Source organism: Pelodiscus sinensis, chromosome 24, assembly GCF_049634645.1.
Source record: "Pelodiscus sinensis isolate JC-2024 chromosome 24, ASM4963464v1, whole genome shotgun sequence".
Classification (NCBI taxonomy): Eukaryota; Metazoa; Chordata; order Testudines; family Trionychidae; genus Pelodiscus; species Pelodiscus sinensis.
The window spans coordinates 10,499,974-10,526,529 of NC_134734.1; the positions used below are offsets into that span (position 1 = coordinate 10,499,974).

At 51.2% G+C, this 26,556-nt stretch overlaps 4 protein-coding genes across 8 annotated transcripts in view; 3 read left to right on the top strand and 1 right to left on the bottom strand.

The window, feature by feature from the left end:
* KDM6B (lysine demethylase 6B) overlaps positions 1 to 2,002 on the top strand; it is a 42,509-nt gene extending 40,507 nt beyond the window's left edge. Inside the window, exon 24 of the mRNA XM_075908099.1 lies at positions 131 to 2,002. Coding sequence (XP_075764214.1) covers positions 131 to 154 — 24 coding nt within the window. The 3' untranslated portion in view covers positions 155 to 2,002. The remainder of the gene's footprint in view (positions 1 to 130) is intronic.
* A 1,023-nt stretch (positions 2,003 to 3,025) lies between these two features.
* TMEM88 (transmembrane protein 88) lies at positions 3,026 to 5,616 on the top strand. Its single transcript, XM_006116188.2, has 2 exons — positions 3,026 to 3,365; positions 5,004 to 5,616. Exons 1-2 carry the CDS (start codon positions 3,102 to 3,104, stop codon positions 5,268 to 5,270), a joined length of 531 nt encoding a protein of 176 aa, XP_006116250.2. The 5' UTR covers positions 3,026 to 3,101; the 3' UTR covers positions 5,271 to 5,616.
* A 2,139-nt stretch (positions 5,617 to 7,755) lies between these two features.
* On the bottom strand, positions 7,756 to 8,864 carry NAA38 (N-alpha-acetyltransferase 38, NatC auxiliary subunit). 3 transcript variants are annotated; one of them, XM_075908105.1, is made up of 3 exons: positions 8,725 to 8,864; positions 8,247 to 8,430; positions 7,756 to 7,989 (listed from the first exon to the last, which is right to left on the bottom strand). In XM_075908105.1, exons 1-3 carry the CDS (start codon positions 8,815 to 8,817, stop codon positions 7,877 to 7,879), a joined length of 390 nt encoding a protein of 129 aa, XP_075764220.1. In that variant the 5' UTR covers positions 8,818 to 8,864; the 3' UTR covers positions 7,756 to 7,876. The 3 variants fall into 3 exon arrangements, with proteins under 3 accessions (XP_075764220.1, XP_075764222.1, XP_075764221.1); XM_075908107.1 differs by lacking the exon at positions 8,725 to 8,864 and adding an exon at positions 8,615 to 8,720; XM_075908106.1 differs by lacking the exon at positions 8,725 to 8,864 and adding an exon at positions 8,600 to 8,714.
* The window catches only part of CYB5D1 (cytochrome b5 domain containing 1), a 35,117-nt gene continuing 17,384 nt past the window's right edge, over positions 8,824 to 26,556 (top strand). Inside the window, exons 1-6 of one of the 3 annotated variants that reach the window (XR_012897515.1) lie at positions 8,824 to 8,958; positions 9,341 to 9,417; positions 11,079 to 11,159; positions 11,336 to 11,554; positions 12,174 to 12,404; positions 13,145 to 13,266. Coding sequence is in view for 2 of the 3 variants with exons in the window: in XM_075908101.1 (XP_075764216.1) it covers positions 8,832 to 8,958; positions 9,341 to 9,417; positions 11,079 to 11,159; positions 11,336 to 11,554; positions 12,174 to 12,404 (735 nt within the window). In the remaining variant the exon portion in view is untranslated. Of the gene's footprint in view, positions 8,959 to 9,340; positions 9,418 to 11,078; positions 11,160 to 11,335; positions 11,555 to 12,173; positions 12,405 to 13,144; positions 13,335 to 26,556 lie in introns of those variants that run through there. The other 2 variants (XM_075908101.1, XM_075908103.1) reach the window with 2 other exon arrangements.

The following is a 26,556-nucleotide window of genomic DNA, read 5'->3' on the forward strand; positions in this document are numbered from 1 at the left end:
GACAAATTCTGCAGGTGTGCAGTGGTGCAGATTTCCCTCCAGAGTAAGCATAGAGGGAAGGTATGAGAAGTCTGGCTCCATCCCACAGGATTCCTGGGTTCCATTAACCCTTTCTTTCCTTCTGCCACAGGCTGGATCCCCCAGCTCCAGATGAGCCAGTGCTGGCCCAGGCAGTTCCTGGGCAGAGACAGGAATAAGCTCCCCCTTCTCCTGCACCCACCTGCTCCGCTGGGGGAAGAAGGGGACATCTTGGCACCGCCCGTCCCAGTGGCCAATTGCAGACAAGCTCTTGTTTACACCGGAACCACTCCGGCCCAATCAGCTTTGCTGTTGAAACAAGGGGGAGGGGGCAGGGCCCCAGAAGCAGCCAATCGTCTGTACGACCCAAGGAGCCAATCCGCAAGCAGCCTGTGAATACAGAAACTCAAATGAACTTTTTAATTTATTCTTGAAAATGACCTGGGGGGGGACAGGGAAACTTTAATTTTATTTTATTTTTTTATTTTTTATTTTTTTTGGAAAATAATACAAACCACAAAAAAGTCAACATCCATGAGATGGGAAACGGAGAACCATGGATTCTGAGCAGCTCAGTGGGGCTGGCAGATCCCTCCGGGTGATTCCCTGGCGCACACGTGCCGCAGCTGGCCTTCAACCAGGGACAGGAGATCGGCCGTATGCAGGAAAACGCGGACTCTGGAGCTCAGCCACAATCTCTCTTTGGCGACAGAGCATTAACTCTTTTGTTTTGCAGAAGCGGGGTGGGAGGGAGGGAGTGGGAGAAACAGGCAGCAGTGGGAAACAGGGATTGGGGTTATTTTTTTGTCGTCTTTTTACATTTTTCTTGTCAGCAAATTAAGCAAAAAAACAAACAAAAAACCAACAAAAATACGGGTTTTTTACACAGGAATTTCCCTTTGTTTCCTCTGTGTGCGTTTGTGGCGGTGGGAGATTGTACATTGGTTTATATATATATTGTCGCGGGGCGGGCGGTTTGTGTGCGCGTGTGTGGTTTGATTCTTGCTATTCTTTGCTTTCTTCAATCCTGGCTGGTTTGGTTTTGGGGGTCTTTTGATTCAATGTATTCCTGGCTCATTTTTCTTCTGAACTCATGTGAAGGAGCCAATTCCCGCCGGCTTGTGCCTGCGATTGTGCAAACGATGGTGCAAAGGGGGAGCGAGGAACCGTGCTCAGATTCCAGCCCCATGTGCAGGGCTTTGCGGGAACCCTGCCTCCGGGAGCTGCTTTCCCCTGGGTTAAGCGTTTTGCACGATCAAGGCTGTGTTTTACACTTCCTCTCAGGTCATCCACAGAAGCTGAGCCAGGACAGCAGGACAGATATCTGCCTTAACTCCCCCTCCCCTCCGCCTGCCAGGCTTCGCCTTTCCACTTCTCCCTTGTTTTTAAACCAGAAACATGTCAGGTGCTTTTTAATTTTTTTTTTTTTACCTCCAGGCCTCAGAATTTTGCAATTTGTAAATTGTCCTCTGTTGTTGTTTTCTTTTTTTTATTTATATGTCATTTTTATAATGATTTTTCTATTTATTGGTCGCTCTTGGGGGTTGATTTTAGCATTTGGGGGTTGTTTTTTTTTAATGTTTGTTATTTTTTAATCGTATTTGTCTGTTTCTCGCCGGAATTTTTTCATTGGTTTTGTTTTTTTGGGTTTTCATTGTCAGTCTTGGCCCATTCTCGGCATTGTAAGATGGGATCTTTTTGTTGGTCTTTCACCTCTTTTCATGGTGCTGAATTCCACGGCTCACTGTGCGATCGGGACTTCATTTCCTTTTGAGGAATCTTCTCCCTTTCCCTCAACCTTTGTAGAAAATACCCCCTCCCCGTCCTATCACAGCATCTCACCTGCACTTTTTCCAATTCACCAACACACTGAAACGAAACAAGCGGAAGTCTGGGTCCTCCTGGATTATACTGTACTGTAAGGCGACAAAGGAAAAAAATGTTATTTTGTAAATGTAAAAAAGATTAAATTAACTCACAGAGATACAGAAAAGGCCTCCTTGCTTTTTGTTCCGTAAGACAGTGGTGCGCAACCCGTGGGTCACGCCCCCAAAGGGGGTCATGGATGTCTTCCTGGGGGGTCACTGCGCCATGTGGCTGACGACAGCCAGGCCCCGCCGTGGGGGTCATGGTTGAAAAAAGGTTGCGCACCACTGCCATAAGAGACAGGGAAGCGATGGCAGGTTTCATTATTGGCACGCCAAGTCCCAGGTGATAAGCCCTTGGACTGATCCGGGTTGTGATGGGGGTGAGAAGTGATTCATCATCTGGTGGCTTCAAATCAAACACTTGGCCAAACCTGAGTCATGGGCTTGATGCAGAGGGAGCTGGGACAGACCCAGTGGCCTGTGGTGGGCAGTGGCTCAGGTGCTGGGAGCTGATCCGCTGCTGCAGACAAAACTCCCGAAGAAGCTAATCAGTGTCTGTGGCATTGCTGAGAGCAGTGCTGGGCAGCAGAAAGGGTCCCAGATCTCTGTGGAGCGAGGAGGTGGGGAGGGGCAACAAACACAGGGTGAGGATATGGTGGGTGGTCAGAGGGGACTGTCAACTCCGATCTTCTGACCTGAAACTACCCTGGGATTATGGAAGCAGTAACTGCTCCCATCCCACCATTGCCAGAGGCAGAGCCCCCCGCCCAAGCTGCTTTCCTGCGCAGATCCTTTTTCCTGAGCACAGTCATTTTTAGTATGGCAGGGGCTGGGAGTGAGGGGCACCGGCAGAGCTGGGGGAGCCCAGGGCTGGAGGCGGGGGACGGGAAGGAGGGAGGCAGATAAATTCAAGGCATCTTTGGAATCTGAGCAGGACAAATTCCTGCTCTCCTCCCACCCCCCTTTGCGGGGGGGGGGGGGGGGCTCTGGACACTGGGGAAGGTGGGAGGGGAAGAAGCCCCCTCCCCCGCATCATGTTCCAGGCCGCACCTCCCACACCTCTCCCCGGGGGGAGCCTGACGGGTTCTGGGGAGGGGGCGGGGAAGACGCGAGGGGAAGGGCCCGGGCGGCCCGCGGGCGCTATAAAACGCAGAGCAGCGCAGCCCCCGCGCAGTGCGCCCCGGGGGCAGGAGGCGCAGCCGGACTCCCCCCATCATGTCTGTCTCCCCGGCGGCGAGCGGGCGGGACGAGCCCGGCGGGACTGAAGGGACCAGCCCGGTGCCGCCGCCCCCGTACCTGGAGCCCGAGGCGGCGCTGGAACTGCGCGGGGCGCTGGATTGTCTGGCCTGCGCGGTGCTGCTGAGCGCGCACAACCTGTTGGCCGCAGCGCTGTGCGCGTTACTCTGCGCGCTGCTTTGCGCGGCCGCGCTGCTGCCCGCGGGCGTCGCACTGGGGCTGGGCTTCCTCTGCCACTCCAAGGTGAGCCTCCCAGAGACCCGCAGAGCTCCCCCACCCGCTCTGTGCTCCCCTCAGCGCCCTTTGCTCCCGAGACCCCTGCCCTCGCGAAACCCCGTGTCCCCAGAGACCACTTCCAGTGCGCCCGCACCTCCCACCAGCCCCCGTGACTCCCTCCCCTCTGTGCCCCCGAGAGTCCAGTGTTCTGAGTCCTCCAGGACGCCCCTGCAGACCCCCTCGCCCCCTCTGTTCCCCGGATCCTGCAGCCTGCTAGGGCTCCCTTTCCCGCCCCATGTGCCCCCCAGTCCCACAAGTGAAAGGGGCCCAGTGACCTCACCCCACTAATGCCTCCTCCATACTCTCCTGTCCCCCGGGGGGCCTGGCCCAGCCTCCCTCCCCCCACACGCAGAGCCCCGCAGCCGAACAACCCAATTCCAGCCCCTCAGCCACTGGCTCCCTGGAGTTTGGGCTCCTCCAGGCTCAGAGCACCGGATCCAAAGTGACACCAATCAGATGGAGGCTTCATTGCAGGGGGCTGCGGGCGCAGAGAGAGGGGCACAGCAGAGCTGGGGGATCCCAGGGCCAGGCTAGCCGAGGCTCCGGGTTAGGAGCGAGAGCACGGGCAGACGGGGGTGTGGAGGCAGGGGCTGCAGGTCTGGAGTGAGAGGCACTGGTGGACCTGGGGGAGCACATGCTGGTGATGGCTGGGCGCTGGATCCCTGGGGAGTTGTTATACATATGCCCCCCCACTACCCAGGGGTTGCTGGAGGCGCTGGGTGGACCTGCTGTGGTGGGAAGGGAGTGACAGAGCTGGCTAGCCCAGCCCCTCCAAGCCCTGGCCCCCAGCTGGAATGTTAAATTCCCTTATCTCCAGGAATGTTGTGGAGGGGGGTGGTATTGGATGGAGGAAGGGACTGGGTCCCTCAGCTGAAATGCAGAGGGTGTGTGTGTGTGTGTGTGGCGGGGAGGGGGGATTGTCTTTAGCGACAAGGAACAAATCCCCAGGAGTCCTGGCTCCCAGTCCCCCCCTGCTCTACCAGCCCCCACTTCTCCCCCAGAGCCATGGAGAGAACCCAGGCATCCTGCTGTTCCCTTCCCCCATACAGATTTCCCCCTGACAACTGAGGAAATGCAGGCCTGGGGGTCTGGTTCTGGCTGATAACCCCAAGGGGGTCAGGGCAGCATGTCCCAGCACAGCCGTCTCCTCCTGGTGCCGCATTGATCACTCCTGACTGATCTGGGGGCGGAGTGCAGAGCCCGAGCCCACGCAGGCATTTGGTAAAGGGAGCTGGGTAGGGGCCGCACTCCCCCCCCCCTTCAGCCCAGCACACCAATTGGGTGATCTGCAATTTGTGCCCATTTACATAGACGTGTGGCTGTTGGGGCCGTGGTGGCACAGTCCAAGCATCCCTTTACATGCATGGTGCCCAGAGCATGGGTGGGTCTGCTGCCGATATGCAAGCCAGTTTACACGTGTGTACAAAGGGGCACTCTTCATCTGCATGCAGGTGTGCAAGCTCATATGTCAATCCCTTGCTTCAAGTGTGCCTATAGGCACAGTGGCCTGCCTTGAAGTGCTCAGTGGCTAGCCCAGGCCTTGTTTGCACATAAGCTGGTTGCACAGCTGTCACACACACACTGACACTCTCCTTTTGCCTGCAGTTTCTACATGCCCAGGTGGCCCCGTGCAAGGCCCATCTGCACGACGCTGGCTCCACGGCCCTGCTGGTCCTTGGCTTCACACTGCTCCTGCCACTCCTGGTGCTTGGCTTGGCCGCCTTCTGCCGGCTGGCTCGGCGGCTGCAGCTGGGCTACTGCCTGCTGCCCTACAGTCTGGCCGTCTACAGGAATCTACCTGCCAGTCACTACCACCAGGCTGGCTGGTGCTGCTCTCGCATGCCCACCCAGGGGGACAAGATCTGGGTATGAGGGGGGCCTAGAGTAAACCAGGGGGCAGCCTTCAGTCAATGCCCCCACAGTAAACAAGGCATGCCCCAAAAGACACTGACTCTAGGGCCCCCTTGGTGCCAACAGCTTGAAAAGCGACTGGAGCAGGCGAATTCCTGCTGTCGGGGGGGGGGGGGGTCACCCCCTGGTTCTGCCTGCTTGGGGGAAAGGATGTGGCATGGGGTGGGTACTAAGGGGAGGTTGGTTTGGGGGAGGGTCTGCATTGGGGAAGTTGGGGTTGGAAAAGGAATCTAGGGGGGTTGTGGGTCTTGGGTAGGTTATGGGGGCGCTCATTTTAATATAAATAAAAATCATTTTCTGTCCATTGCATTAATTCCCGTATCGCTCCCCTCCCATAAAGTTTGTCACTCAGGGGAGGAGTTCATGCCTCTCCCTTGTTCCCAGCCATGGGATGCAAGGACGGAAGGACAGTGCTGAGGGGGCTCCTCACAACAGGCAGGTCGGAGCTGTTTCAGACACTGCTGCCAGCTCCTGGCTGAGGCAGACCTGGGCCCGCGGAACTCTCCTCCACAGGATTTTTGCTCTGCTGACAGATTCCCTTAGGCCAGGACCACAGTTTCCTCACACTTGGCACTTTGGTTGAAATGGATGGGACAAGGAAATGCCCCTGAAATCTCACTGTGCCTGGGGCTGCCCAGATCCCTTGCTGGAGACAGGACCTGTTATGCTAGGCACCACCTGGACCTGGCCACATAGTCCTGATCCTGCTGCTACTCAGCTCCGCAGACTTGTTTCCTTCTCTCCCCCCGCCAGCCCACAGGGCAGTAGGTGTTTTGCTTGCTCCCAGCACGGCTGTTCTGTGACCCCCCACTCGCCTTTCCGCTTTGGCCAGCTTAGGGCTGGCCTGGCTCCAGGGCAAATACCCGCCAGGGAAACAAGCTCAAGTTTTCCACAACGGGAAAGTGCAGAGGCAGGGCCTGGGAGCTAGGGTTGAGGCCAGGAACCACGCAGAGGACAGGGCTCCCAGGGATGTGCAGCTCTGCCCCTTCACATTGCTCCCACGCCGTGTGGGAAGGGGACAGGCACTGTGATGGGGAATCTGTCAGCAGAAGGGGGAGGGTAGGACCAAGAGTTACCCTGTCCTATGCAAGGAAAGTGAGGCACGGGGGGAGGATAGGGCCAGGGAGACAACCCAGGAATCCTGACTCCCAGCCCCCCTGCTCTGACCCACCAGCCCCCACTTCCAGATGCAGAGAGGAGCCAGGAGTCCTGGCTCAGGCAGCCCCGCCCAGAGCGGGTGCGTGTTTGCACTCCCCACAATACAGGTCGGGAGCCAGGGCCACACGGCAGGCATAGGCCAGCGCTGGCGTCACCCGCTGTGAACAGGGGAAGCAGACGGTGATAAGATAAGCAGCTCCCCTGGGTTGCATCCTGCAGCAGGGGAAGCGCAGGGCAGGGGGACAGAGCAGCCCATTGTTCTGAGCTGATGGGAACAGCAGGCGCTGGGCTGGGGGCCAGGTTCCTCCCAAGGCTACACAGATGAGTCCCCAAGAGCTCCTGCCTGCATGGGGAGCAGCACTGGCCAGGGACGGGTTATCAGTGCTGCTCACAGGAGGGCAAGCAGGGAAATCAAATCAGAAGGGACTGCAGATGGGAAGTGGGGGGCACTGGCAAGTTGGGGGGGCGCAGGGATGGGCTGGCAGGAGCTGTGTATCAGGAGTGAGAACTACTGGCAGAGCTGGAGCAAGGAGGCAGGAGTGGGCTGGCAAGGGCTGCGAGTCAGGAGTGAGGGGCACCAGCAACGCTGTGGGGCTGTGTCTACACTGGCATGAATTTCCGGAACTGCTTAAAACAGAATACTATTCTGTTTTCAGTTTTTCCGGAAAAGGAGTGTCTACATTGGCAGGCTGCTTTTCCGGAAAAGCCCTTTTTCCAGAAAAGCGTCTGTGGCCAATGTAGACGCGCTTTTCCGGAAAAGAGCCCCGATTGCCATTTTCGCGATCGGGGCTTTTTTTCCGGAAAAGACTACTGGGCTGTCTACACTGGCCCTTTTCCGGAACAGTGTTCCGGAACAAGGACTTATGCCCGAGCGGGAGCAGAATAGTTTTTCCCGGAATAGCGGCTGATTTTGTACAGTAGAGCGTCGTTGCTTTTCCGGAAATTCAAGGGCCAGTGTAGACAGCTCGCAGCTTATTTCGGAAAAGTGGCTGATTTTCCGGAATAAGTGGCCCAGTGTGTAGACAGCCTGGGAGCCCAGGGCTGAGCTAGCAGGGGCAGTGAGTCAGGATTTGGAAGCAGGTTACTTTAGGTGTGTTTGTGTTCAGAACAGCAGGGAACCCCTAATACTAACCCTGGCTCAACTACTGGTGCCCAGACATAAGGATGATGGGGAGGGTTTGAGGGAGAACAAGACCCAGTCATTCCCAGGCAGTGCCAAGGTATCTGGCTTATTGCTGGGCGGGGACCCAGAGACCCACAGGATAAACGAGGCCCATGGCTGCTCCACTGGGTTCCCCATGGGTTTTAATGGACAGAATGAGTCCCAGCAGCACCCCGCAGGCATGTCCTTTGGCAAAGAAGCAGTGTGGTCCATCCACTGGGTGCATCCTGTCCCCGGCAGTCCCATCTCACAGGTACTGGGGGCTTCCCAGGCTCTCCAGCTCCACCTCGATTGAGACAATGTGGTGGCCAGGTACCATGGCCAAGCCCAGCACACGGGGCTCGCTGGCCGCAAAGGAGTCTGTGGGTGAGAGGAGGGAGGTGGGGTCAGAGAGTCAATGCCTCCACACCAGCTGGCCCCTCCCCCGGGGAATGAGCTGTAAGGCACCAATGTCCCAATGAGCATCCATGCGGCTTCAGAGAGGGGAAACTGAGGCATGCGCCGAGGGGACTAACCACCAGCTCCCAGAGCTGAGGAGAGACCCCAGGAGTCCTGGCTCCCAGACCCCTGCTCTGACTGCCCAAGCCCCTACGCCCAGCCCCGAATCAGCAGCGCACCCGTGGCTTTGAGATATTCCTGCGCAGAGCCCAGGATGACATTGCAGTCGCGGTCGGTGCAGAGGAAGCAGCCGACGAGCGTCCGTCCGTCCGTCATGCGGATGCGCATGTTCCGGTTGAGCAGCGTCTCCAGCTTGTGGCGGGCGTGGGCGTAGGGGGAGTCGGGCACCTCCCCGTCCGAGTCCTGAGGGCGAAGCAGAGCTCAGGGCAGGGACCTGAGACCCCACGTGGGGCCCGTAGGCCCTGCCATCGCCATAGCTTGCCCGCTGCCTCCTGCCCTCCTGGCCCCGCCCCCGCCCCCACTGCCCTCCTGGCCCCGCCTCCGCTGCCCGTGGCCCCGCCCCCCCTCGCACCGCGGGGCTCGCTACCCCTCCGCCGCAGCTCCCGTTCTCCTCGCGCTGCCCAGCCGGCGCCGCCATCCGCGCCCCGCCCCCGTCCGGATCTCGCGAGAGCAACGCGGGGCGGAAGGGTCGGTTACCCGGCAGCCCCCGCAAGACGTGGCGTCACGCGAGCCCTGGCAGCGCGGCAGGGAGTTCCGGTCCCGCCAGGCCCCGCGCTGGGCGGTTGCCATGGCAGCGCGGCGGGATGGAGAATTTCCAGCGCCGCTACTTCACGCCGCGGGAAGTGGCTGCGCAGACGCGGCCCGGGCAGCTCTGGGTCTCCTTCCTCGGCCGCGTGTGGGACCTGAGCCCGCTGGCCCGGCAGTACAAGGGTCCGTTCCCACAATGCACCGCGCGTCTCCCCGCACACCCCCGCAATGTCCCCCAGTGCACTGCGGTGTCTCCCGGCTCCCTCAGGCACCATCCTCACGCCGCCCTCATAGCCGCCTGGGCCTCACGCACCTGCGCTGCGGCACCCCCCCCCCCCAGGACCCCCACAGGCTTTCCTTGCCCCACAGCCTGACCTGAGCCCACCCTCTGTACAGCGCAAGTCACAAGAGCCCTGCAGCACTTCTCCGTGCTCCCCTCTGCTGCACCCCACCCGTCCACACAAGCCTGGCAAAGCCTCCCCCTCTTGCCCCTCACCAAGAGTGCCCTCTCCTCCTTTCTGCCCTGTCTGACCCTTGGTCTCCTTTCTGCCTTTGTCTCCCCCAGGGGACGTCTTGTTGAGACCCATCTTGGAAGCCGCTGGAAAGGACATTAGCCACTGGTTCAACCCCAAGACCAAAGACGTGAGAACTGGCAGCGTGTGAGATCATTACAGAGAGCCAGTGGTGACTCCAGTCCCCAGGCGCCACCTCAGATGTCTGAAACGGGGGCAGGGTTCTCTTTCACTTTGGCTGCGTCTAGACCGGCACGAATTTGCGCAAATACTTTTAACGGAAAAGTTTTTCCGTTAAAAGTATTTGCGCAAAAGAGCATCTATACTGGCATGTGCTTTTGCACAAAAGCATCCGTGCCAGTGTAAACGCTCTCTTGCACAAGAAAGCTCCAATGGCCATTTTAGCCATCGGGCTTTCTTGCACAAGAAATTAACTTGGCTGTCTACACTGGCCCTCTTGCGCAAGAATACTTGCGCAAGAGGGCTTATCCCTGAGCGGGAGTGTCGGAGTATTTGCTCAAGAACCACTGATTTTGTACAGTACAAAGTCAGTGTTCTTGCACAAATACTCGCGGTCAGTGTAGACAGGCGGCAAGATTTTGCACAAAAGCAGCTGCTTTTGCACAAAATTTTGTCAGTCTAGACGCACCCTGCGTGTCCAAAACTATTGTGAAGTGTTTTAACAGCAGTTGGGCCCCGTCCCAGAGGTGACTGCATATTGGTGCTAGATGAGGTATCCCTGTGTAATCGGCTGGCCCATCCCATCTTAGCGCCCTGCGCCACAGGTGGACTGCCTCTCAGTAATGGGTGAGGGGTCCCTCTCTATCCAGCCATCCTGTCTCTGGGATGGCTACATTTCAGCCCTGGGCAAGGGATCCCTGGATAACCATCCACCCTGGTCAGCATTCCCTATAAGCTGTGCACTTGTGCAGTTGCTCAGAAGAGATTGAAATGCTGCCCATCTGATTAGCAAAGTTTCCAGAGCTAGGTTTTCTGTTTGTTCTGGTGGTGCACATCTACACATGCCTTGGTGCACATAAAATTATTTCACACATGGATGAGAAAAATCCACACATGGATGGAAAAGAGTAAAGGGAACATTGACCCTGGTCCACCCTACTGGCTTCACACTAATGGTTAAATTTATTCTGTCCTTTCTTGTCTCTAGATGTCTTTCAGGGAATTGCCCAGCTGGATGCAGAACTCTCTTGCAGTGGGAGGTGGGAGGTTAGGACCAGCTGTCCTTGTCACCATCTGCTCCATCCTGGGATGGAAACTTTCCCTCTCAGTCTTACTGCTCTCCCCAGGTTTCCCCTTCCCATCTCCCAGGGTGGAATTGGCTTGCTCCCTAAGGGGCTGGCTACAAGCTCGTGGACCTCCCAGTGGGGTCCTGATCTGCAGCTCTTGGGGTTTCAGGCCTTAGTAGGGGAGGGTGGCAGTTTTCCTTCCCCTTTGCCCCACACTCATGCTTCTGTTGTGGCTCTTCTTGGGGGAGTAGGAGATTGGGATCCTTCCTTTGTTTTCGGTGGGGATTGGGACCAGCTGATCTAGTCAGGTATTGAGACCACCTCTCCCCCTCCCCACCGAGCCATGAGCAAATGTTCAGGGTTGTTTCGATTGGATGCTACAAGAAGTGCAAGCAGTGAATGTAGCACAGTGTTGTTTTCTGGGGAAAAACAGCTGGCAGTTTCCTGGCTCAGAAGTCTGCAAATTTTGTCTGTCCAGCCAGTCCTGTGCCCCAAAGATTCCTTCAGCGTGGCACCCCTAGCTTTCTTCCTCATCCCTGCACAGGCACATCTGCAGTCAATCATATCCCTGTTTCCCTCAGCACTCAAGGATTGGTGGCTTCATAGTCAGCTCTCACTGCACAAAGTGAGTATTTAATTGCTCCTTCCGTTTACCACACTTAGCAGGCCCAACAGCTTTAAGCAAGGGTGCAGTTCTGGTCTGACACTAACACATTGACCAACCGAGGGAGCAGTGGCCAGTGGCAGGGATCCAGACAGATTCCTCCCTTAGCCCTGGTAATGGAGTCACCTGCCTTTCAGATCCAGACCCACGTGGATCCACTGACTGGCTGCCTCAAGTACTATACCCCGCAGGGCCGCTTCATCCACATCCCGCCCCAGCTTCCCTGCTCTGACTGGGCAAATGATTTCGGGCTGCCCTGGTGGAAGGACAGCAAGTATGAGGTGGGGATTTTAGCTTCCAAAACCCGGCACATCCGTATCGTTAACACCCTGACCTCGCAGGAGCATGTGTTAGAGGTGAGCTGGGCCTCATGCCAAGGGGGGCAGGGACTGAGTGGCAGCAGCAGGCAAACTGCCATCCCTACATACCGTTCGGGGGGTGGGAGGGAGCTTGAGTTACTTTGGCATGGCAGGTAAGGGGTTTAAATGGGCTCTCCAATCTTGAGGCCACTCCTATCCTGAAATGCACATGACAAGGTAGCTTACTGGCCCTTTAAGTCCGGCTTTGTCCTTATTTCTTCCCCGCCTCCCCCCTTGGAAACAGGGATTCTGGGAGTTATAGTTCCTGCTGGGGAGACCTTGGTAGCAGGACATGGTGGAAAGGAGGGATATAAGAAACAGGGAAGGAAGAGGTTGGGCTCCATGGGACTGGGATAACCCCATGCACTGCCAGTTCTGACAGATTTGGTGGTTCTACCCAGCAGCCACTTTTATACAAGGCTGTGCTGCTGAGTTAGAGAGGCTGTGAATTCCCCACTGAACAGCAAGGGGTGCAGGAGAGAAAGGTTGGTGCTTTAATTTACCAGGCAGGTGTGGCTGGAGGTTTTGGGGAAGAAATACTTGCTTGAGCCCAGCAGGCGACTGTGCCCCCAGCCCCAGGGAGTCTCTAACACCGAGCTGCGGGTCACTTTCCCAGGTGTGTGCAGAGGAGTCCATGTGGGACATCCTGAGGCGCTACTTGCCCTACAATGCCCACGCTGCCAGTTACACTTGGAAGTACGAGGGCGTGAACCTGAACATGGACAAGACACTGGAGCAGAACAAGATCCCGGACGAGGATGAGGAGTTCTACCAACTCAACCTGGACTCCAGCCTGTATATGCCAGCCATCCTGCTGTATTTCAACGACGACCTTACTGAGTTCTAGGTCAGGAGGGCAGGGCTTTCAGGGTGGACTTATCCATTTGGGGCTGGGGTTGTCCCTTTCCTTGGGGAGATCATTTCCATCCCAGCTGGGAAACGGTTCTCAATTCTCCTCTTGAATTCTCCACCTGCTTGTGTAAGGCTACACAGCTGGGTGGATTGTTCTTGTCATCAGGATTCAAATTCGGGACTTCAACACGGAGAAGCTCGCAGCTCTAGACACTGAGCTAAAGAAACCCAGTTCCTTGGGCTCAGAAGCTGTAGCATAACCTTGCTAGGCCCACGCAGGGAGCAGAGTGAAGAGCCAAGCAGCATTAGTGTTGCCTATGCGCTGCTTCATTTTGTCCTGTCCCCTTTAACACCCATCTTTGCCAGCATTGCAATCTCTTATGAAAATTGCCAGCCAAACCAGATTGGACCATGGTCCTGTCAAGTCTGGTATCCTTTCTTTGCCAATGGCCAATTGTTCGAAATAGGTGCAAGACAACCCCAGTAGATATTTGTGGCAGAGCCCTGCCCATGTGAAATGTTTCCCTTAGTTTTAGGGTTTATAGTTTGTCCCAAGCTGCTTTTGCAATTCAGAATATGCTCATTTATCCATATTGACCTTTTTGTTGAGTCTGATCTGAGCTCAATATCTTGTGGCAGAGAGGCCCCCAGGAGAGCTCCGTTGTCTAACCAGATATTTCCTGTGATTGTCCTTAACAATTTCTGTTTATCCTCTCTGTGATCTTTCTGTCTTAGGTGCAGGGCAATGTCATGCCACACTTCTCCAATGATTGGCCCTGGGTTTGGGAACTGAAATGCCCGCTGCCATTCCACATTGGACTCAGGGGTATTGTTTCCTGTCCATCTCAGCAGTGCTGGTATGGTGGGACTGTTTTATACCAACTTGTAATGTTTATAACAGAGATAAAATCTGTTGGAAAACTGATGTTATGACTATCTCTTGTGGGATTGGAGGTAGGAATTGAGACTCTAAATCAGGACCCATTAGTATCCTATCCCTTCCCAGTTTTCCCAAATCAGATGGTTGGGCCCATCTATCCTGGTCCCTCTCTGCTGCCGTGGATGAGATGCATAGACCTGTATAGCCTGATATCTCCTCCATCGATTTTTGTAGTGGCCTGACATGTAGATCCGAATGTGTGCTGCGATCCCAGGATTTTATGTACTTCCATAGGTCTCCCCCACTGTGCCAGGTAATGAGCGGCTCTGGCCACTAGATGGCAGCAATTGAACATCAGTTTGCCTGCTCTGAGCTGCCTCACCAGGCGTCTCAAGCCTCCAGCCTCCCTCCCCTTCCTTGGTCTGGTAGCACTTTATAGACTATAACTCCGATCATCTGAAGAAGTGGGCTATGCCCATGAAAGCTCATGATACCATCTACATGTTTCGTTAGTCTATAAAGTGCTACCAGACCATTTGTTGTTTTTTCTGTAACAGACTAACTCAGCTGCTCCCTGAAGCTCCCCTTCCCTTGAGCTGTCACAGTTTTCAGCTGGAGCTGGAATCTGAATGCTGCCCACAAACCCCTCTTTTATAATGGACCAAATGCCGCCAGCGACCCTACCAGTGAAACTTTGGAGGGTGCAGCTACCCTCCAGCACTTGCAGCTGATCCCTGTCCCGGGGACCAAGCAGAGCCGGGCCAAGAACATCATTGCAGAAGGCAAGGGGCAGGCTTCATAGCTTCTGACAGCTGAGCTCCGTGTGCATCCTTTAGACTTCCCTTCATCCCCCTCACAAGCTTTGGTACACTTCTCCCTCTATTTCAAGGACCCTGTCCAATTGCTCCTCTGTTCCTTACATGCCACAGACTTTGCATGCCTCCCATGTATTCCTTTCACACCAGGGTCTCCATTCTCTCCTTGCCCTGCAAGGGCCCTGTGTCCCATTTTCTCTGCCAAACACTGGGGTCTTCATTCTCCCTTTAGCTTTGGGATGGGGTCCTGTGATCCAGCTGTTCTCAGTCTGGATCTCCAGGTTACAGCCTGCTGGTCTCCAGTCATGTTCTTTTGGCCTGTACGTGTCAACTACATGCCGTGACACAGAAACAGGATCCCCAAAGCAAAGTGTGGTTTGTTTTGCCTGAAGGTACATGCTGATCATAGAAGTGGATTTAAAATAATGAGACCTACAAGCTCACAATTTCCAGGCAGCCCATGGATAAACATGACAGTGCCCTGATGCCTTCCTTTCTTCTTTGAATAGTGTCCCTATGGCTACTTCACTCCAGGTTACTTCTGGTGCACATGTGCCTTGGATTTCTGATGTCAGTGGTTTTTTGACTGGCACCTGTACCGAGGACATAAAGGGCTATGTTGGTGGACCCACTTCAGTTCTGTCTTTGGCCAGAGATGGAGCATCGAGCCTGCCCACTTTACTTACAATAGTTTGCTTATTCAATGTAGTCATTATTTGGGGAGTTATTTTGCTTTTGTTAGTTTTTTTTTTCCTCTGGACTTTTTCACTGTTCCCTCTGCTAAGATCCGCAGGCTTTAGGCTCCTTCAGAAGCAGATCAGATGAAAACAGGGAGATCAAATTAAATTATAGATGGCAGAGCCTGCACTGTACACCAGTCTCCAAGCACTCTTAGTACTCTGTCTTCAGGATCCCAGTTACCAAGAGCTTCAAGGGACACAGTTTCTGCCATGTCTGGGACTCAGTCACTGAAAGCCTCTGGCAAGGTAGACCTGCATCAGTGCCTGCTGTAAAGAGAGCTTCATGTTCTAAGTGTCTGACAAGACATAGCCAAGGTAAGTAGGAGTACTAGATCTCCCTCTTAGAAGTCTCAGTCGTCAACTGAGAAAAATGTTTCACAGACCAGAGGTCCAAGATGGAATTCTAAAACAGTTCCATGGATCATGAGGCTATCTAAGGCTTCCTCTAAGAGGTTTACTACCTAAGAGGATTGGGGGCCCGTAAATACAGATGCTCTAAAGATTGATACCTGTCTTGGTACTCAAGTTGGCCTCCACCCAGTCTTATTTAACTACCTGCTGGGGGGGGGGAGGGGCAAAAGGGACAACTGTCCCAGTACCCAACAATTCAAAAGGGCTCAGAACTCTTGGTTGCTGCTGCAGCAGCCAGAGTCCTCAGCCCTTTACATTGCCACTGGAACCCCACATGCTGTGCTCTAGGCAGCACTGAAGGGCTGGCAGGGGGAGGCTAGTCCCTAACCCTTACCCCTTCTGCCCGAGGCCTGGCACTTTCTGGAGTGCAATTCTGTGGGTCCCCCCTGCCATTGGTAATGCAACAGTATAGATACTCCAAGGACCTTCTTGTGTTGAATAAATCCTTGTTACTTACCAGACTTCTGTTTGTATCAAGAGCTCCTAGATCATTGACTTCACATTTTTCCTCCAAAACTCCTTATATATGACTTTGACCATCCAAGGCAAACAATGATCACCTCTCCTGAAATATGTTGACAGTGACTCTTCCAGGCAGCAGGTTTTCCAAGAGGGTTCTCCTGGTTATTCTGCAAGATGCAATTCTTTTATTAGTGATCAATGATGTATGCCTCTTTTTATGTCCCTTGGGAATCTCCAGTGGCCTTATTGAGACCCTGGGCCCTATTTCATTAACAGTTGTATTTGACTGGAGTTATTCTTGTAAGAAGAGTAGGCACCGCCTTCTCCTCAGCTTTCACTTCCACCCTATTAGAGGAGACCTTTTGTCATGGACTCATAGGCCCCATTCACTTTGGCTCTGTGCAGCCCCTGGGAGTAACCCTACAATGACTTTTATCCAGTGTAAAATGAGAGGTTTCATTGAATATCTGAACTCAGCACAGGCATTTCTCAGGCCCTCAAGCCTAGCAACTCTCAGCACAGTACATCTAAGTCTTTCTCTCATCCAGATGGTCTCTGGCTGCTCTCTCACCCTGGTCCAGAAACTCCCTCCTTCTAGCTGAGCATCCTATATCATCTTCCCCACTAGCTCCTCCTTTCTCCTTTCTTTTCTGTCCCAAGTAAACAGGTCTCTGGGGCCCTCTGTCTTCTATCCTTTGTTCTCTTAGGCTACGTCTACACTGGCAGCTTCTTGCGCAAGAACTCTTTTGCGGAAGAGTTCTTGTGCAAAAACTGCCATGTGCTTTTGTGCAAGAGCATCCATGGCAGTGTAGACGCTCTCTTCTGCAAGAAAGCTCTGATGGCCATTTTAACCATAGGAGCTTCTTGCGCAAGAAATTCATGTTGCCTGTCTACACTGGCCTCTTCTGGAAGAGCTCTTGCACAAGAGGGCTTATTCCTCGTGGGGAGAGGAATTACTCTTCTGGAAGAAGCCCTGTTTTATAACGCTGTACTGTAAATTTACTTCTGGAAGAACGCTCGTGCTGTTCTTCCGGAAGAAGCTGCCAGTGTAGACGTAGCCTTACTGTTTGGAGCTGGTTGGTCAGGTCACTGGGATACTCTCTCCTTGGCCCACTGCCCTCCCACTGGCCAGAACCAGCTGCCTTTCAAGCTGGGCTGAGCCTCCTGGTCACCAGTCAGTGAGGTATCCATCTCCAGGGTGTTGTCTGAGGTCTTGGCTGTCAGCCAAGATTATATGTGATTCTCTGCAACAACAAACCTCCTCTCCCGTTGCCACATTACAAATGCAGCGCACAGGGAAATTGAGGCACTCACTACACTCATGCAAAATGCTAAGGGAATCTCCTGCTTCATCACACCACTGAGGATCAGGTGGCCAAGGTTGAAAATAACTTGGCACCTTACATAAATACTTTGTTGTCAGATGAGGCTATAATGACTCTTCCACTTTCCGCATTGGCAAAATGATTTCAGACAAGTCAGTAGTCCTGGAGCACCATAGGGTATGTCTAGACTGCATCCCTCTGTCGGCAGAGGGATGCAGATTAGGCAGGTCGACATTGCAAATGAGGCAGGGATTTAAATATCCTGCGCCTAATTTACATAAAAATGGCCACCACGTTTTGCCAACTCAGCACTTTGTCTGCAAAAAGTCCCAGTCTAGAGGACGAGGAGTCCTGTGGCACCTTATAGACTAACTGAAGTGTAGGAGTATAAGCTTTCGTGGGCAAAGACCCACTTCGTCAGATGCATCTGACGAAGTGGGTCTTTGCCCACGAAAGCTTATGCTCCTACACTTCAGTTAGTCTATATGGTGCCACAGGACTCCTCACCGCTTTTGCAGATTCAGACTAACACGGCTACCCCTCTGATACCAGTCTAGAGGGGGATCTGTTGAGAAAAAAAGCCTTTTTTGACAGATCCCTTATGCCTCCTGCAAGGATGTTTATAGGATCTGTCGAAAAAGGCTTTCTTTCTGAACAGATCCCCCTCTAGACTGCCGCTTTTTGCTGATAAAGTGCTGAGTCGGCAAAACACAGTGTCCATATTTATGCAAATTAGGCATGGGATATTTAAATCCCTGCCTCATTTGCAATGTCGACCTGCCTAATCTGCAGCCCTCTGCTGACAGAGGGATGCAGTCTAGACATACCCTTAGAAACTAACAAAAAAATAATATATATAGTATCATGAGCTTTCGTGGGCAAAACTCACTGCTCATCTGAGGAAGTGGGTTTTGCTCACGAAAGCTCATGATAGTCTATAACTTTAACTGATATATAGTAACATGGCTACCCCTCTGAGGCAATTTTACCAAAAGTGATTTGACCTTCTCCATCATTGGAGTTACTAATCTGCAAAACTGCTATTCTGAATAGCTAACCACCAAGCGCTCCTGTTTAAAATACAGCTATCTGAATGACATTCAACACGTTTACTGAGCATTTGCCAGAGAAGCACCTTGTGAGCAATTTAAGGACATCATAAGTGAAGGGCAACTCAGTGAAAACATCAGTTCAGACCTCCTTAAGTGAAGCCAGTACATCAGCCTAGTGATTGTGATGTAACAAATATTTTGGCTTCAGTTATCTGGCTTCCTGAGGGAGGGGCAGAGCAGTGTTCCCTGTAAGTTGAGTACTTGGGTGGCTGCCCAGGAGAGATGCAAATGCTACCAAGCCTATTAGCACAGTGTCCACAACCTCCCACAGCTGGCAGCATATTTTTTTTACTGGTGATGCACATGTGCATATGCCTTGGTGCACACAACAAAATTTATTTTGCACAGGGATGGAAAAATTAGAGGGAACATTGGTGCAGACTACTGTTGATGGTTTCAAGTTGTTTGCTGAGTCTGCTGGCGAGTTGCTTCACTCTTTAAAAGTTCAAAGGCCACATTTAGGGTATGGCTCGACTACGTGGCTCCGTCGATGGAGCCATGTAAAGTAGTTTACTCAGCATAGTCAAAGAAGTGGGGATTTAAATAACATGAAACGAGGTTTATCGGCGGTCGACAAAGGCTTCCCTTGTTGACTGTGCTGCATCTAGACTGCTGTGCTGTGCCGGATCAGCTGATCGATGGCACGGCGCGGCGGCCATTTTTATTTTAATGAAGCGGGGATTATTTAAATCCCCGCTTCTTTGACTATGCCGAGTAAACTACTTTACTTGGCTCCATCGACGGAGCCATGTAGTCTAGACGTACCCTTAGATTCCTCTGGATTTACACAGCTGCAAATAAAAGAAATGTAGCAGGTCTCAAACAGCTCAGATCTCACCCGGTGCATTTTTTTAGATTCTGTAGATCCCCAGAACCACCTACCCAGAGGCATAGGTGTTCAAAAAAGAAACCATTGTCTGGAACAGCTAATTTATCTCAGCCATTCAAACATTAGTTTTGATGGCTTGGTTAAGAGTTTGGACCATCCATTTCACAAGAATCTGCACCTACAGTATCCTCCCCTCCTCCCCCAACCCCATTTTTCCCAATTTCTATCCACATGGGAGAGAACAGTATATAACAGTGTTTTGAAGGTCATAACATCTGGTTATTCAATCCACTTCACCTCCTTTTCTTCCCTCTCCCCACCTCTCTTCCCTGTCCCCTTCTCAGGATTAGTTGCCGAGGCAGAGAGTCATCTCTCTTCTATACGTACAAAATGATGGGGACTAAATTAGCTATTACCACTCGAGAGAGATATTAGAGTCATTGTGGATAGTTCTCTGAAAACATCCACTCAATGTACAGCAGCAGTCAAAAAAGCAAACAGAATGTTAGGAATCATTAAACAGGGATAGAGAATAAGACAGAGACGATCTTATTGCCTCTGTATAAATCCATGGTATGCTCACATCTTAAATATCATGTGTAGATGTGGTTGCTTCATCTCAAAAGAGATATTTTGGCACTGGAAAAAGTTCAGAAAAGGGCAACAAAAATGATTAGGGGTTTGGAACAGCTGCCATTTGAGCAGAGATTAATAAGACTGGGACTTTTCACCTTGGAAAAGAGACTAAGGGGAGATATGATGGAGATCTATAAAATAATAACTAGTGTGGAGAAAGTAAATAAGGAAACATTATTTACTCCTTACATAACTCATGGGAAGCAAGAGTAAGAGGAAAAACAATTGAAGAGAGTTGGCAGTTTTTTAAAGGGACATTATTTAAGGCCCAAAAGCAAATTATTCCACTGCATAGGAAAGATAGAAAGTATGGCAAAAGACCACCTTGGATCAACCGGGAGATCTTACATGATCTAAAAATAAAAAAGGAGTTGTATAAAAAGTGGAAACTAGGTCAAATTACAAAGGATGAAATAAGCAAAGAACACAGGTATGCAGGGGCAAGATTAGAAAGGCAAAGGCACAAAACAAGTTAAATCTAGGTAGAGACATAAAGGTTAACAAGAAGGTGTTCTACAAATATACTAGAAGCAAGAGGAAGACCAATACCAGGTTAGGCTCTGGGATTAGGCTCTGGCTCTCCCTCACAGAAGAGAGAGAAACAACAAGGCTACATCTGCACTACAAGTTCCTCCCCTTCCTCTCCCCCCTGCAGAAAATATGATTGAGGGACTCATTAGCATAAGTCATGACATCGTTAGCATATTTTCTGCTGTTTCTTTTTGCTCAAAAAGAAGCAGTGTAGCCACTTCCATTTTCCGCAAAAACCCCTTTTTGTGCAAGATCCTTATGCCTCTCCGGGACACAAAAATCCATTGCACAAAAAGAAACAGCAGAAAATATGCTAATGAATCCCTCATTAGCATATTTTCGGCCTGGAAAAAACTTGTAATGTAGACGTAGCCTCTCAGGAAACTTGGAAATGGCAGAGGTGCTTAATGACTTGTTTCAGTTTTCACCAAGAAGTTTGATGGTGACAGGATGCCTAACATAGTGAATGCTAGTGGAAAGAGGGTAGGTTTAGAAGTTAATATAAAAAAAGAATAAATTAAAAATTACTTAGAAAAGTTAGATGTCTTCAAGTCACCAGGACCTGATGAAATGATATTTCCTAGAATACTCAAGGAAAGTAAGGGATAAGGGAGAAGTGGTGGATGTGATATACCTAGACTTTAGTAAGTCATTTGGCACTGTTTCGCATGACCTTATCAATAAACTAGAGAAATACAACCTAGATGGGGCTACTATAAAGAGGGTGCATACCTAGCTGGATAACCGATCTCAGAGAGTAGTTATTAATGGTTCAAAATTATGCTGGAAGGGCATAAGTGGGCTGCGTCTAGACTGGCATGATTTTGCGCAAAAGCAATTGCTTTTGCGCAAAATCTTGACGCCTGTCTACACTGGCTGCGAGTATTTGCGCAAGAATACTGACTTTGTAACGTACAAAATCAGTGGTTCTTGCGCACATACTCTGACGCTTCCACTCAGGGATAAGCCCTCTTGCGCAAATATTCTTGCGCAAGAGGGCCAGTGTAGACAGCCAAGTTAATTTCTTGTGCAAGAAAGCCCGATGGCTAAAATGGCCATTGGAGCTTTCTTGCGCAAGAGAGCGTCTACACTGGCACGGATCTTTTGCACAAAGGCATATGCCAGAATAGACGCTCTCTTGCGCAAATACTTGTAATGGAAAAACTTTTCAGTTAAAAGAATTTGCGCAAAATCATGCCAGTCTAGATGCAGCCGTGGAGTTTCACAGGGGTCTGTTTTGGGTCCAGTTCTGTTCAATATCTTCATCAGTGACTTAGATGACGGCATAGAGAGTACGATTTTTAAGTTTGCAGATAATACCAAGTTGGGAGGGGTTGCAAGTGCTTTGGAGACTAGGGTCAGAATTCAAAATTATCTGGACAAACTAGAAAAATGGTCTGAGGTAAACAGGATGAAGTTTAATAAGGACAAATACAAAGTACTCCACTTAAGAAGGAACAATCAGTTTCACACATATAGAATGGAAAGTGATTGTCTAGGAAAGAGAACTGCTGAAAGGGATTGAGGGGTCATAGTGGACCACAAGTTAAACATGAGTCAACAGTGTGACACTTATAAAAAAAAAAGCAAACATGATTCTGGGATGCATTAATAGTGTTGTGAGCAAGACATGAGAAGTCATTTTTCTGCTCTACTTTGCACTGATTAGGCTCAATTGGAGAATTGTGTCCAGTTCTGGGCACCACATTTCAAGAAAGAGGTGGAGAAATTGGAGAAGGTCCAGAGAAGAGCAACAAAAATGATTAAAGGTCTAGAAAACATGAGCTATGAGGGTAGACTGAAATAATTGGGCTTGTTTAGTTTAGAAAAGAGAAGTCTGAGAGGGGACATGATAGCATTTTTCAAGTATCTAAAAGGGTGTTACAAGGAGGAGGAAGAAAAATTGTTCTCTTTGGCCTCTGATGATAGGACAAAAAGCAATGGGCTTAATTGCAGCAAGGGAGATTTAGGCTGGACATTAGGAAAACTTCCTAACTGTCAGGGTGGTTAAACACTGGAATAAATTGCCAAGGGAGGTTGTGAAATCTCCATCACTGGAGATAACGTATTTTGCGGCGTATAAGGCGACTGGGAGTATAAGACGACCCCCTAATTTTTTAGTTAAAAGATAGGGTTTCATCTTATACCCCAGTGCCCCTCCGCCTCCTTTGCTCCCGGTGTCCCTGGTCTGCTGCAGACGGTCCCCAGCAGACCAGAGGCACCGGGAGCAAAGCCGCAGCAGCTTTGCAAAGCCTCGGGGGAAGCCGGCGGGGGGGTAGCCCAGGCACGCCTGGGATGCCCCGCCGCCGGCTTCCCCCGAGGCTTTGCAAAGCCGCGGAGGGGCTCCGGCGGCAGGGCAGCCCAGGCACTCCTGGGCTGCCCCGCCGCCGGCTTCTCCTGAGGCTTTGCAAAGCCGCGGAGGGGCTCGGGCGGGGGGGCAGCCCAGGCGCGCCTGGGATGCCCCCCCGCGGCTTTGCAAAGCCTTGGGGGAAGCCGGCGGCGGGGCATCCCAGGCGCGGCGGGGCATCCCAGGCGCACCTGGGATGTATACCCGGCGTACAAGACGACCCCCGATTTTTGGGGGATGTTTTTTAACATCAAAAGTCGTCTTGTACGCCGGAATATAAGAGCCATTTGGATAAACATCAGGGATGATCCAGGCAGTGCTTGGTCCTGCTGTGAGGGCATGGGACTGGACTCAGTGATCTCTCAAGGTCCATTCCAGGCCTATGATTCTAAGAACTAAAGGTCACCAAATGAAATTAATTGGTCACAGGCTTAAAACAAACAAAAGGAAGTATTACTCCACACAATGCACAGTCAGTCTGTGGAACTCCTTGCCAGAGGATGTTGTAATGACCAGGACTTTAACAGGATTCAAAGAAGAGCTATATAAATACATGGAGGATGGGTCCATCAATGACTATTATCGAGGATGGGTAGGAATGATGTGCCTAGCTTCTGTTTGTCAGAAGCTGGGAATGGGTGACGGGATGGCTCACTTGATCCCTGTTCTGTTCATTCCATCTGGGGCACCTGGCATTGGCCCCTGTCAGAAGGGGGGCTAGATGGACCTTTGGTCTGATCCAGAATGGCTATTCTTATAACAATCACTTCCTCAGCATCATATGCTCTCTTTTCAGGTCGACTCTCCCCCAAGAGTATTCTTAAACGTCAGGGCAGTCATAGCTGCCTACCTCCTTCAACTAGGAATAATTATCTTCCCTTATCTCAACAGTTGGCTATTCAAGGGTCAGTCTCAACAAGTGTCTTGGGAGTTTGAATGACAAGGTCTCTGTTCCACAGTTTTTGGCCTCCGGGTGAATCCTGGAAAGTTGTTTTTGATTCCGGTTCAGTGGACAGATTTTTTTAGGAGCCTCTCCAGATGGTGAGGGAGCCAAAGCTTACCTACCCATGGATGGGTTCATGACCTAAATTCCCTATAAGATTGATGCAGTTGATGCAGTCGGGTACAGCTCTCTCCTGACCCGAACCTAGCTGATCTGGGGGAGAAGTGTCTAGACTGCAGCCCGAGGCCCGGAGTAGTTGTTGCAGGGAGAAGTGTCTTTCCTCCAGCCCAGGTGCTGCTGGGGAGAGTGCTCTCCTTGCCCCATACCAAAGTCCACACCCCCAGAAAGAACCCTCATCCACCCCCAACCTTTTGCCTCAGCCCTGAGCCCCCTCCCATACACGGGCCCACCCCCAACTCACTAATTTTGTTATGTGCTCCAATATGGAGGGGATGTGTCACGCATCACTTCCATATTTGGTGCACATAACAAAATTCATTCTGCATATGCAGAAAAATTAGAGGGAACACTGTTCACGACCCTGAAAAATCTTATTGCAAGGAATTGGATTAGTTCTCCAACCTTAGCAAGAAACTGTCTCCAGTTTTTTAAATTATATGGCAGCTCGTATCTTTGTAACCCAACATACCAGCAGACCTGGTGCTCCCAGCTGTGGCTCAGGACAGTTTATATAGTGAGCAAGCACATTTTGGACAAGCAAGTGTCTATTCTCTCTTGCCGTGGTCACCAACCAGTAGATCGCAATCTACCGGTAGATCTCAGGGGCTCTAAAAGTAGCTCTTGAGCCCTCTCTGAACTGCGCGCATGCACAGTACATTTACATTAGATTTCCTTATTTGAGGAGCAGCTACTTACCAAGCAACAACACAGGTGAATAGCTGCGAGGAATGGTGGGAGCTGGGAGGTTGGGAGGGCTGAAACACCCCAGCAAGCTGACTGTGGCTTTCAGCTGAAAGAGGCTGCCCCGTGCTCCAGCTGATCGGCGGCTTCTCCTCTGTGCCTGCCCATGTGGAGCTTGGTGCACCCTGGCTGAGCCCATGGCCAGCTGGCCGGGCAGCCACTTCTCTTCCCTCCAGCCCGGCTGCCCTGTGCTGAGCCCAGGGAGGCTGCATCTAGCTCCAGCTGTGCTGGAGCAAGCTTTCCAGGCTGAGCGCAGGATCACAGATGCCCATCTGATGGACTGTATACAACTAGCAATCTCAGACTACAACCCAGACTTCAAGACACTGGCAGATACTGTTCAGTCACAGGTGTCACACTGAGACTTTGTTATTGGAAGAAAAAATATATACTTATCAATACTTGATTTTAGATTTACAAAATAGCAGGGAACAAAATGTATAATTGTAAATGCTTCATTTGACATTTAAATAGCATGAATTAAAAACAGACCATTTATTTCATAACTATAAACATGTGATTTTAATTTTATATATTGCATAATTAAAAAAAAAACTGTTTAACAGAGTGTATAAGGGCTGGAGATAGCAAGTGATGGACAGGAGAATGGAGAGGGCGGGGCTTCAAGGAAGGGGCGGGGTGGTAGATCTTCGCCTGTTCTGAGACTTAAAAAGTGATCTTGGGTGTAAAAAGGTTGGAGACCACTGCCCTATTGGGTTCTGGATTCACTCCACAGGTGGAAGAACCCTTCCATGGTCTATACAGGGTTGTTTTCCCCTCCTGCTGCCATTGCATCAGACACATCCTTCTTGGAATGAGGAGCATATCTGGAATCCAGGGTGCAAATGGCTTTCCCAAAAGCATCTTCTTGCATATGCACTCTCTGAAGTTGAGAGCAGTCAGGAATGCTTGCACTCACTTCCTTCCACTGATCAGAACTGTTTCTGTCAAGATCATGACAGAAAACACAGCCTGCGTATTCTATGTCAACCATCAGAGCAGAGTGTGCTTACATTTACACTATACTGAAGTGATAAAACTCTGGTATTAGTGCATAGTCAACCAGAAACCAGATAGTCATCTCACCTTATTAGCTCTGGGGTATGCAGAGTTCTATGGTTGACAAACACTTCTCCCAGAGTTAAGACTGAGAGTTGGATTCATGAGTCCTCAAGAGCATGTTTCTTCATCTAGTGCAAAAAATTTTGCTCAGTCCTCATGCAATAGGAAATGCCTTTTTTATTTCATAGGCAATGGGGTTTCTTTACACTTACCCACCACAACCACTGCTCTTGAAAGTTTTCAACTAGATCAGGCAGAGCAAGGTCATTTTGATGGCATTGACTTGGCTAAAACAACTATGGTACACTTACCTAATGTATCTTGCTTGACATCCAACACTAATGTTTCCAATCAGTTGCTGCTTGTTGTCTCAGGACAACACTTCATCCCAGTTTGGAAGTTCTCTAATTCCAGGCATAGCTTCTGGATAATTCTCAGGGGCGAAGACTTGCTGTTCAAGAGAGGTACAACAGTTATTAGTAAACAGAAAAAGGACGCGTGAGAAATACTTTCCTTCTGAAATGGAAAAGATTTCACCATTGGTTTAGGCCGGGATGGGGAACCTAAGGCCTGGGGGCCGGATGTGGCCCCTGGCTTGTCTGGATCCAGTCTCTGAGGCTCATGGGTCCCTCTCAGCATTGGGGAGCCTGTGCTGGTGCTCTAGTCACCACTTCCCTGTGGGGCCGGAGCACACAAAATCTACTAGCCTGAGCCCTCCTAGGCTCTAATGTTCAAGGGGAATCTGCTCCTCATTTGGGTACCACGTCAGTGAGGATTTGGGGGGGAGGGTGTTTTGGTTTTTTTCTTCTCATTTGTGTGCAGCCCCTGACAGATTTTTCTGTGGGCCTGCAGCCCCTGACCCAACAATTGGTTCCTCACCCCTGGTTTAGGCATTGACATGACTTTGCTCTTTCCACCACCATGGACTACCTGTTGGGATGGAAAAGAAGAGGTTTCCCTATGCTTTCTGTTAAGCATCCTTTTGTTAATCGACAGAAGGGTTTTTCTATTTTTGCTCATCCTGTAACAAAGATTCCATGGAGGACCAATGAATCTTTCCCCCCAGATTAAAGAATTTACTCCAATATGAAACTCGACCCTTGTCATTAATGGCCTTATGAAAAAGCTGTTTG